Source organism: Entelurus aequoreus, linkage group LG18 (genome assembly GCF_033978785.1).
Source record: "Entelurus aequoreus isolate RoL-2023_Sb linkage group LG18, RoL_Eaeq_v1.1, whole genome shotgun sequence".
NCBI lineage: Eukaryota > Metazoa > Chordata > Actinopteri > Syngnathiformes > Syngnathidae > Entelurus > Entelurus aequoreus.
The window spans coordinates 32,123,385-32,135,761 of NC_084748.1; the positions used below are offsets into that span (position 1 = coordinate 32,123,385).

The window sequence follows — 12,377 nt, forward strand, 5'->3', positions numbered from 1 at the left end:
TGTGGGAAGAACACAGGTTTACTTCCCAACTACTGCCTTGTGTCTTTAAGAAGTATACAGTACAGGGATATACCATGGATCCTGTTTGTGTAATCAGGGATTTCTTTAGGATAACGATAGGAAATAGGTACAGACAAAGGCTAAGTTCACTTTGACATTTTAGAAAATTAATATTTTCCTTCCTCTGGGGTCAAAAATGTATAATTTCACATAGGACACATCATTCATGCACATTTTGGCCAGCCTTAAGCCTGGAATAGTAACAATAGCTGATACCTCCAGTGATAATATAATTTGACTTACAGGGGTTCCGCAACACAAGAGTGTTTTGAGATAAGAGCTGTCTCCTAGCTAATTGTTATGCTTTAAGTTGCAAGCAAAAATTTGATTCACAACCCCCCCTGCCATTAGTTGGCGTAGCAAATGTCACAGTGAACCATGTAAGAGCCGACCAAAACATCTGGCCTTGCTCGCTAGCATTAGCTTATAGCTAGAAATGAACATAACTTAGTTTTTCCTACAATGGAAAGGAAGAAAGTGTGAAAGACAGTGCTGAGAAGAAGTGGATGATATTCATTGACTTAAAAATGAAAATCAACAAAAACCTGACTGAGGTTGTAGCCACCTTGGCGAAGCAATTTGAGCGCGTCATTAATAGTCTGTACTAGAGATGTCCGATAATGGCTTTTTTGCCGATATCCAATATTCCGATATTGTCCAACTCTTAATTACCGATTCCGATATCAACCGATACCAATATATACAGTCGTGGAATTAACACATTAATATGCCTAATTTTGTTGTGATGCCCCGCTGGATGCATTAAACAATGTAACACGGTTTTCCAAAATAAATCAACTCAAGTTATGGAAAAATATGCCAACATGGCACTGCCATATTTATTATTGAAGTCACAAAGTGATTTTTTTTTTTTAAATGCCTCAAAACAGCAGCTTGGAATTTGAGACATGCTCTCCCTGAGAGAGCATGAGGAGGTTGAGGTGGGCGGGGTTGGGGTTGAGGTGGGGGGGTGGGGGGTTGTAGCGGGGGTTGTATATTGTAGCGTCCGAGAAGAGTTAGTGCTGCAAGGGGTTATGGGTATTTGTTCTGTTGTGTTTATTTTGTGTTACGGTGCGGTTGTTCTCCCGAAATGTGTTTCTCATTCTTGTTTGGTGTGGGTTCATAGTGTGGCGCAAATTTGTAACAGTGTTAAAGTTGTTTATACGGCTACCCTCAGTGTGACCTGTATGGCTGTTGACCAAGTATGCATTGCATTCACTTGTGTGTGTGAAAAGCCGCAGATATTATGTGATTGGGCCGGCACGCAAAGGCAGTGCCTTTAAGGTTTATTGGCGATCTGTACTTCTCCCTACGTCCGTGTACCACTCCGTACGGCGGCGTTTTAAAAAGTCATAAAATTTGCTTTTTGAAACCGATACCGATAATTTCCGATGTTAAATTTTAAAGCATTTATCGGCCGATAATATCAGCAGTGCAATATTATCGGACATCTCTAGTCTGCACCAAACTGAAGCAGAAAGAGTCGATACCACCAGCCAAGAATGTTAAAATAATATCTAAACGTACATTTATCCACGAAAATATGGAACAGCTGCTGATGGTGTGTTTGACAGAGAAGCAGATGGAAGTAGATACCGTAAAAGTCCACTCCCCAAGGTAAATGTTAAATTATTACATTTCTTCAACTATTATTGTTGTAAATATTGTTGCAATGCAATAATGCAATATTTGCAATGTTTTCATACAATATTTCTTCTGAAAAAGTTTGATTTCCTTTAAAAGGCATGTTACACGTTAAATGTGTGCTGTTTTGGCGGGGCCAAGCATTAATTAAATTGATTTCAATTAATTTCAATGGGGGATTTGCCATACAAGTGTTTTTAGTTAAGGTTGAGGTATTACTATATTTTGTTTACATTTGTGTGTACATCATGTTTAAAATAGACACTACACGGAGTCAGGAGTCAACATGAATCAATATTTTTATAAATCGTCCATCGTATATAAGTCATATAAGCCATTGCACAGACATAACAGCCCACGTGAGGCATTAACTTAAATTTGTTATGAGTTCATACGACACAAGCCATTCTTGCCAACCCTCACGTTTTTACCGGGAGACTCCCGGTATTCAGCGCCTCTCCCGATAACCTCCCGGCAGAAATTTTCTCCCGACAAACTCCCGGTATTCAGCCGGAGCTGGAGGCCACGCCCCCTTCAGTGTCCCCTGAGTGGGGACAGCCTGTTCTCACTGTTCTTGGTTTCTTATGTGGGTTTATTGTCAGGCAGTTTCATTAACGTCCTCCCAGCGCGGTAACAACACACAACAACAGCAGTCACGTTTAGTGTACCGTAAAGCAGTTCTTCTGCCGTAAACAGCAATGTTGTGACACTCTTAAACAGGACAATACTGCCATCTACTGGATAGCCTCCAGAACACTGAAATTCAAGTATTTCTTTTATTTATATGTATAATAAAAAATATATATATATATATATATATATATATATATATATATATATATATATATATATATATATATATATATATATATATATATATATATATATATATATATAAATATATATATATATATATATATATATATATATATATATATATATATATATATATATATATATATATATATATAGCTAGAATTCACTGAAAGTGAAGTATTTCATACATACACACATATACATACACACACACACATATTTATATATATATATATATATATATATATATATATATATATATATATATATATATATATCCATCCATCCATCCATTTTCTACCGCTTATTCCCTTCGGGGTCGCGGGGGGCACTGGAGCCTATTTCAGCTACAATCGGGCGGAAGGCGGGTATATGTATATATGAAATACTTGAGTTGGTGAATTCTAGCTTGAATATATTCCGCTCTTAACCACGCCCCCAACCACGCCCCCGTCCCACCCCCGTCCACGCCCCCCACCCCCCACATCCCGGTATCGGAGGTCTCAAGGTTGGCAAGTATGACACAAGCTAACAAGCTAATTTTAGCCATCTATACGTAAATGCTGAAGGAGAAGTAATGGAAAGTCTTCTCAATGTTTTTTTTTGTTTTTTAAAGATTTTGCTGAACAAAAACCTACTTTTATGTATGGCAAAGGACAAAATGCAGAGAAAAATTTCCCTTGAATTAATTAATTAGTTAAATTCAAAGATGTTAGGTGATTTTTCTCTTTTTTTTAACTGTTTGGAAATCATCCAAAAATCACAGTTTTACCTGTGTTTTATATTTTATATTGGAGGTTTACGTGGATTTTTCCTGAATTTCATGTAAGTGCCGACATGTACAAGTACTGTAGGCTTCTATAGACAGCGCCTCTGCTGGTTGCAGCCAAGTAGTGCACTCCATTTTGCCTCACTTGGTACAAAATATGCCGTTCATGCTGACCTTAAATTCTGCCGAAGAAAAATCATCAAAATTGCATGTGTTTGGACAATATGGTTCCTGCTTTAGGGCGAGTTAAACCTTAGTTACAGTATGATTATGTTCATCAAATGTCCAGGCTGAGCTAAGTGAATCCAGACAAATAAAGACTTAGTCTGAGAAAAGGGTATCACTACCAGCAGAGACTGATGTTTGTGGCGACACTGGAAAGTGGTATCTAAGCATCCTTAATGACCTAAAACCACTAAAACCAACCACAGGAGCTTTGAGAAATTAAAGCAAGACGTGTATCAAACAGTGTCTTTATGTTAGAGGGTATTATATTCAAATAAACAGTGTATGTCATTTTGTCATCAATAGCAACAGTTACTAACGACAGTGCACAGGGTCTGGAAGTGATGCCGGACGGCAACAAGCCCAGTGCATTCTGGTTATTATAGGGTCTCTTAAAAATAACATCGCATTTACTCAACGACCATCATCATCACCCTGTCGGTAGCGCAACAGCTAATTATAAAATACTTGGCCGTGCTGCTAATAGTAGTATGACAACACCAGCATTAAACTGTACTTGCAAACACAAACATTATGTCTTTATATCATATCAGCAGGCATGACAGTTAATGGATTAGCATTAATGAGAGAGTTGAAAGAAGGAGGATATACTTCTTTTTGTTGTGTGGTATTTATGTACAGGCTTCGTACTCCTTTTCCATGGCCTAATTCAAGCACTTTTTAAGAACTTTCAAGATCAATTTTCCAGTTTTTCCAGTACCCTTGAAAAGGCGAAAACCAGTGTGAATCAATCCATAGCCTTGTTGTTTGAGGTCAACAAATGCTGTCTGTAGGAAAAATACGGAAAATCTGCTAAAACCTAAGCCTAACATTGAACCAGCAGTTCAGTGGTCGGTAGTAGTGGGTTTACTACCGACCACGCAGTCTGATAGTTTAGATATCAATGATGAAATCTTAACATTGCAACACATGCCAATACGGCCGGGTTAGTTTACTAAAGTGCAATTTTAAATTTTGCGCGAAATATCCTGCTGAAAACGTCTCGTATGATGACGCCTGCGCGTGACGTCACGGATTGTAGAGGACATTTTGGGACAGCATTGTGGCCAGCTATTAAGTCGTCTGTTTTCATCGCAAAATTCCACAGTATTCTGGACATCTGTGTTGGTGAATCTTTTGCAATTTGTTCAATGAACAATGGAGGCTGCAAAGAAGAAAGCTGTAGGTGGGAAGCGGTGTATTTCGGCCGGCTGCAGCAACACAAACACAGCCGATGTTTCATTGTTTACATTCCCGAAAGATGACAGTCAAGCTTTACCATTGGCCTGTGGAGAACTGGGACAACAGAGACTCTTACCAGGAGGACTTTGAGTTGGATATGCAGACGTGGTACCGTGAGTACGCAGCTGCGGCTTCCAAACATTTGATCGCTTGCCCGTACGTGCGTGCCGCTATGTACATGTCACGTACGTAACTCTGGGGACTTTGGGGAAATATATGTGCTGTATGAACGTTGGGGAGGTGAACTGTACTTTGGGCTGTGGGATTGAGTGTGTTGTGCGGGTGTTTGAGTTGTATTGGCGGGTTATATGGACGGGAAGGGGGAGGTGTTTGTTATGCGGGATTAATTGGTGGCATTGGAGTTTGCATTTCCTCCCCGTGACTGCGTGGGTTCCCTCCGGGTACTCCGGCTTCCTCCCACCTCCAAAGACATGCACCCGGGGAGGCCCTAGTGTGTGAATGTGAGTGTGAATGTTGTCTGTCTATCTGTGTTGGCCCTGCGATGAGGTGGCGACTTGTCCAGGGTGTACCCCGTCTTCCGCCCGATTGTAGCTGAGATAGGCTCCAGCGCCCCCCGCGACCCCGAAGGGAATAAGCGGTAGAAAATGGATGGATGGATATTAAATATAAGCCTGGTTGTGTTGTGGCTAATAGAGTATATATATGTCTTGTGTTTATTTACTGTTTTAGTCATTCCCAGCTGAATATCAGGTCCCACCCGCCTCTCACAGCATCTTCCCTATCTGAATCGCTTCCACTGCCCTCTAGTCCTTCACTCTCACTTTCCTCATCCACAAATCTTTCATCCTCGCTCAAATTAATGGGGAAATCGTCGCTTTCTCGGTCTGAATCGCTCTCGCTGCTGGTGGCCATGATTGTAAACAATGTGCAGATGTGAGGAGCTCCACAACCTGTGACGTCACGCGCATATCGTCTGCTACTTCCGGTACAGGCAAGGCTTTTTTATCAGCGACCAAAAGTTGCAAACTTTATCGTTGATGTTCTCTACTAAATCCTTTCAGCAAAAATATGGCAATATCGCGAAATGATCAAGTATGACACATAGAATGGACCTGCTATTTAAATAAGAAAATCGCATTTCAGTAGGCCTTTAACTGAATGGGGAATAGAAAATGAAGCAGTGTTTCTGTAGACTATTCAATGTCAGTGGTGTTTGCAAACGTTTACTTGTTTGTTTGTGTCATCATCATCATCATCATTCATGTATACATCATTCCTTACAAGAAATAACATTAATTATTAGTGTTTACTTATTTGTTTGTATTACAATTCATGCATACATCATGTTCATTAAAACGACAAACTCCCGGCATGATGGACCCATGCACCACTGTCCTCTTGGGGGCGACACAGAGCCGTATATACGGCTCTGGCATGACAACAACCTAATGTAAGGGCTCGTGCAAAGCCAACAGATCAAGCGTGTAGCTTTCATTTTTAAGGAAACTTTTTTATTTTCCTCATTCTATAATTAGCCTACTGAGTCAGACTGCCAAGAAATATGCTGAACATTTCCAAGCATTTACAAGTGCTTCACCCGAAATTCAAGCATTTTTCAAACCTTGAAAACACAACATTAAAATCCAAGCATTTTCAAGGTTTTTAACCACGCATACGAACCCTGTATATAGCGCTTTACTATACCTGGAATGATACCCAAAGCGCTTTACATTTTGCATCACATTCACCCATTCACAAAACACTTCACACACTGATGGCGGATATGCAGGCATCACACAAAGATGTGATGCTGAGTCTGCTGGTGTGGTGGCGTGATTAGAAAAGCAGCAAGAAGCAGTGACGGTGCAAGTAAAATAAAAAAAATAAAAAAGCTGACAGAATCACAGAGTCTGGTTAAGAAGTCATGGAAAATGTGATAATAGGTTTCTATCCAGTGGCTTTCCATTTTTCCTACAGCCCTGGATGAAAATCTGGAATCCCTCCTGGTAAGACAAAAATAGTATTAAAGGTCTTTAATGATGAATTAGATATAAGTCTCAGTATGCAATCGGATTTAGTAACTTTCAAAGTGCTTTGAGTAGGCCCTATTGTAAATATGTTTTGTGCATATGCATATAGCTTTAATGCTAATAAGCTGTTTGTCCAACCATGTATTCAATGTTGAATTCATGGGTGGACAAACAGCTGTTGTGAATTGAAGGTGTGCACCTGTGCAATTGCGCACTACTCATGCGTCCTATGCCGCGCACAAAGTCAAATCCCATCTGAACTCAAAACAAAATAAACACATAATATTCTGTAGGATTTTGCAATGCAACTGTGAGTGACAGGTGACAACAAGCGGCCAAAACAGATCAAACAATGTTCGTCAACACTGTTCAAATATTGTAACGTCTGTCGAGAATCTTTAAGGACAGGAACTCCATCGATTACTATATTAAGCAAAACTGTTTATATTCGGCTGTAACCACACCAAAAACATGAGTAAAAAACTTCTGTCTCGCAAAACTGGTCATTGTCTCCTGTACAATCAGGCCAAAATTAACTGTTTGTCATCTGTCATAACAACAGCCGGTGTACCCCGGAAGGCGGGGTACACCCTGGACAAGTCACCACCTCATCACAGGGCCAACACAGATAGACAGACAACATTCACACTCACATTCACACACTACGGCCAATTTAGTGTTGCCAATCAAACTATCCCCAGGTGCATGTCTTTGGAAGTGGGAGGAAGCCGGAGTACTTGAACTCAGGACCTTTGTACTGTGAGGCACATGCACTAACCCCTGTTCCACAGTGCTGCCCCCAACACAACATATAAAGTGTCAATTCCAGGTCTTGACACTATGACTTCTCTATCAGATGTGTGCTTATTCTACTGTCACTAATTAAGAATATTAATTTATGGATATTAATCATGAATTGCTGTTACTAGATTACAGAAATCCTCATAAAATATATATTTTACAGACAGGAAGTTACAGAAATGTGAAATGTATCCCAGGATGTGAATGTTTTAAGGGGAACTAAATGTGATCTCTCAAAGGCGTACCATTTTTTTTCCAAAGCAGGACCCCCACCCAGACATACAATACTAGTACTTAGCTCATGAAAAACAAGATTTTGTTGTTATTTTCATTGTAAGTGGGCCAGATATTAAAAAATAATCTAATGGAAATAAATGACTTCTGTCAGATTTGAGACAGGTGTGCTGCTTTTATGGCCACAGTTTGCACGTCTGATGTTGCTCACATTTACTCCAGGGAGTTTTTTGCGTTTGCTCACAAATGTGAAAAATTAGAGGGAACATTGGATGCCATATATCCATACAACTAGAGATGTATATCGTTAAGATTTTATCAAAACAATCCCCTCACCGATATTCCTTATTGATACCGGTATTTATTTATCAACACTATACGTAATTTGTGGAAATAAAGATGTGAAAAAAATGCATTTTAATTTGCATTTCTATTAGCACAAGGAGTTGAACATCCCCAAACATGATACACTGTAACACCTCAGAGCAGGGAAGTCTTTTATCAACACCTGTTTTTGTATGTCTTAAACCTGTCAACTATGTGTGCAGTGCAATGTGAAATGCAGTTACATCATATTATTGTAAAGAGCACACAGATCCATCACTGTGTTTCTATTCTTTTACAATTATACTCAGCTAAAAATAATATTTATTAATGGCATTCATGTGCAGAGAACATACCTTTTACATGATAAATTAAGTTAAAAAGTTAAAGTACAAATGATTGCCACACACACACACTAGGTGTGGCGAAATTATTATCTGCATTTGACCCATCACCCTTGTTCACCCCCTGGGAGGTGAGGGGAGCTGTGGGCAGCAGCGGTGGCTGCGCCTGGGAATCATTTTTGGTGATTTAACCCCCAATTCCAACCCTTGATGCTGAGTGCCAAGCAGGAAGGTAAAGGGTCCCATTTTTATAGTCTTTGGTATGACTCGGCCGGGGTTTGAACTCACAACCTACCGATCTCAGGGCGGACACTCAAACCACTAGGCCACTGAGTACAGTTATCATATGAAATGTATCATACAAATCAATAAAATCAATTAGCATGTTATGTGGGTCTGCATTTTGTAACAATAGGAATTGTTACTTGTGTTTATGTTGCACACGGACGTATTTGAGTGACGGGCCGGAAGCCATACTGAGTGTTGACAGCTCCCGATGAATGTGTGTATTACATAAACAAAAAGACTCAGTAAGCAAGTATAATGCTCGATCGTCCAGTTTGTCGTCAAAAGACAGAACTAACTGAAACACATTTAAGCAAGATGTCTTTTAATGACACGCAAACATGGCGCAATGGAGTGACGTCAGACGGCAACCAGAGACCTGTCAGTCGCAGCGAATGATATCTTGCTTCAAAGCAGCTTCATGGATTATTATACTATCTCCATTTTTCACTTTTTTGAATGGATTAATTTTAGCCTGTGGATTAATAGTTCGCTAGGAGGACGGTTGATAAAACGCGGTCGTGACTCGCTGTGAGTAAAGTGCGTTCACTTCAAACTGACACAGAGTGGGTGACTTTAAGGAATTTTTGAAGAGAAAATATTGTTGTATTGTTTTGGGACGGCGTGGCGTGGTGGGTAGACCAGCCGTGCCAGAAGAGCGGCCGTGCCAGAAACTTGAGGGTTCCAGGTTCGCTCCATGCCTCTTGCCATCCAAATCACTGCCGTTGTGTCCTTGGGCAAGACACTTCACCCTTACCCCCAGTGCCACTCACAATGGTGAATGAATGATGGTCGGAGGGGCCGTAAGCACAAATCGTCAGCCACGCTTCCGTCAGTCTACCCCAGGGCAGCTGTGGCTACAAATGTAGCTTACCACCACCGTAGTGTGAAAGTGAGCACTTTTAGTATCTAGTTGATAGAAAAGCGCTATATAAATCTAATTATGTTACAAACCTTTGTGTGGTGTTGCTTCCTTATTTGTCACTAATCAAAGCTGATTTAATGTGTAGCAGTGGTAGTTGAACTGATTGTGACAGCCTGTCATAATGACGTCGGTCAGCTGGAAAAAAAAAATACTGATAGCAGTATCATTAGTTGAGAATCTTCACAGTCCTCATGGACCGACCTAATTAGAAACCGGTACCAGAAAATACTGGTACATCCCTACATACAACAATGTGACTTTAAGAAGTGTAACAAGAAGACACAAACATTGGCAACACTAGCATAGCTATGTAAATTAAGTACAAACATTGGTCACATTTTAACAACAACACCATGCTAGGTTAGTCTATTCGCTGGAGAAAAACTGAACAATCATACTTTCCGCTCCCACATCTGTAGCTGACTGGCAAACAATTAGTAGAGCTCCAGGCTTAATTCTAAGATGTGTAGCAAAGACTGCTTTTTAGTAGATGATGTCATTATTTACCAAACCCAGAAAACTTCACAGAAACATGTCGCCCACTAGGGATGGGGAAAAAAATTGCTGTACATAAAGACATCCCCAACATAGCAACAGCAGATTCGATATTGATAACGAATATTGATTTGATATCTGCGAAAACAAACTGAGTTTAGAATTTTTTTTGGCTTACAGCTAAACTCGCCGATATAAGTGCTCCGATACAAGGAATCCTGCAGCGTGTTTACTTGTGCAAAGCTCGCCAGCCAATGGACAATAATAAGCACACAAGGTTGGTCTTTTTTCGGATCAATATCAAAATAACCATGTTGTCAAAGAGAGTAACAAACTATTATCAAAAGTACCATGTTGTATCAAATATTGCCAATATGGAGTGAATCCTGTCACATTGTATCAAGACAAGAATGTTGCTATTAGTAGTACCACTTGAGTAGGAACTTACGGTCAGGGTTGGGAGATTTGCGTCCAGCATGGTTTGGTGAGGAGCATCGAAAGGTAGTGACAATGGTATTGTGATGAGGATTGGGATGGTGCGGGTGGTGCACTGGAACATGGTGGCCGTTGTTTTCCACCGGAGCCCTCGTGATGCTGATTTCAGGTTTGCGAACATCTCCAAGACTGGTGGACTCAAACTTGCGACTGTGGCTTTGTTCCAGGGTCCGACTGGTCCCGTTGGTGTTGCTGCTGCTTTCAATTCGACGTGTCCCTGGGGAGTCCGTCGGCGTCTTGGCAAAAGTGACCTCCCTCTTGTGGTTCATCTCAGGGGTCCTCGAGTGGCCGAGGACCTCTGGGCGCTTCAGGGCGCTGTTGGTTACGAAGCGTGTGGAGCCGGGGCTTGTGGCGTTGTCCACCTGCTTGCTGGATGAAGAGGAAATATCGATGGAGAGCTCTGAGCGGCGTGACACAGGCTCGGGGGTCTTGGAGCCTCCTCCGCCCATGATGGAGCGAGGTTGGGTGTAGTTGAGGCTGTTGTTGTTGGGAGCTGGGGTTGCCGTACCCAGGTCGCGGTAGTAGATGCTGGTGGGAGACATGGCGTTGCGGTGAGGGGAGTTGGTTGTGCGACGGGAGCCGGGTGAAGAGTGAGCTGAAGTGTCCACATCTTCCACCTCAAAGGACCTCTTCAGGGCTACATTGAAAAGACAAAAACGACACATTTATTCCAAAATATATAATGTGTAAGGGGCACCATTTAATATTGACTGTTATATTGTAAGAATCTGTAGGATGCAAAATTGGTTTATTTGTGAGAAAAATCTATAATTTCCCTTACTTGTTTTCTCCATCTTTGCAAGAGAACCTGAGTTTGTATGACATAAACAAATGTGCCACTTCTTTGAAAATATGACCAACCCCTAGCTAGATGAATATGTAATAATAATGAATTAGATTTTATATCGCGCTTTTCTATTATTAGATACTCAAAGCGCTCACAGAGAAGTGGGAACCCATCATTCATTCACACCTGGTGGTGGTAAGCTACATTTGTAGCCACAGCTGCCCTGGGGTAGACTGACGGAAGCGAGGCTGCCAGTTTGCGCCTACGGCCCCTCCGACCACCACCTATCATTCATTCATCATTCATTCACCAGTGTCCCCTAATAATGTTCTCCCGAAATGTGTTTGTCATTCTTGTTTGGTGTGGGTTCACAGTGTGGCGCATATTTGTAACAGTGTTAAAGTTGTTTATACGGCCACCCTCAGTGTGACCTGTATGGCTGTTGACCAAGTATGCTGTGCATTCACTTGTGTGTGTCAAAAGCCGTAGATATTATGTGATTGGGCCGGCACGCAAAGGCAGTCCCTTTAATGTTTATTGGCGCTCTGTACTTCTCCCTATGTCCGTGTACACAGCGGCCTTTTAAAAAGTCATACATTTTACTTTTTGAAACCGATACCGATAATTTCCAATATTACATTTTAAAGCATTTATCGGCCGATAATATCGGCAGTCCGATATTATCGGACATCCCTAATTTGGACCATAGCAGTATGAAAAAAGGGGGTGACTTCTCTTGTCCTTTATCAAGTGTCTGACTCTTTGTGCGGAGAGGCGGGGCCGCTGGCTCGCTAGCATCACACAGTGCAACAAGTTAGCATGTGGTAGCGAACATGTTTAAACTTTTGGAACAAGATGAGACTATCAACACCTAGGAGTCAGTTTGCCAAATGTGCTCGAACACGACAAACCTGCACACCCGTCAGACAGTTCACACTCA

General features: G+C 41.2%; 1 protein-coding gene across 3 annotated transcripts in view; it reads right to left on the reverse strand.

The window, feature by feature from the left end:
• Nucleotides 1-12,377, reverse strand: part of LOC133634039 (septin-9-like) — a 220,118-nt gene that overhangs the window by 112,134 nt on the left and 95,607 nt on the right. For all 3 annotated transcript variants that reach the window (XM_062026984.1, XM_062026985.1, XM_062026983.1), the window contains exon 2: nt 10,604-11,287. In XM_062026984.1, the coding sequence (XP_061882968.1) occupies nt 10,604-11,287 (684 nt within the window). The remainder of the gene's footprint in view (nt 1-10,603; nt 11,288-12,377) is intronic.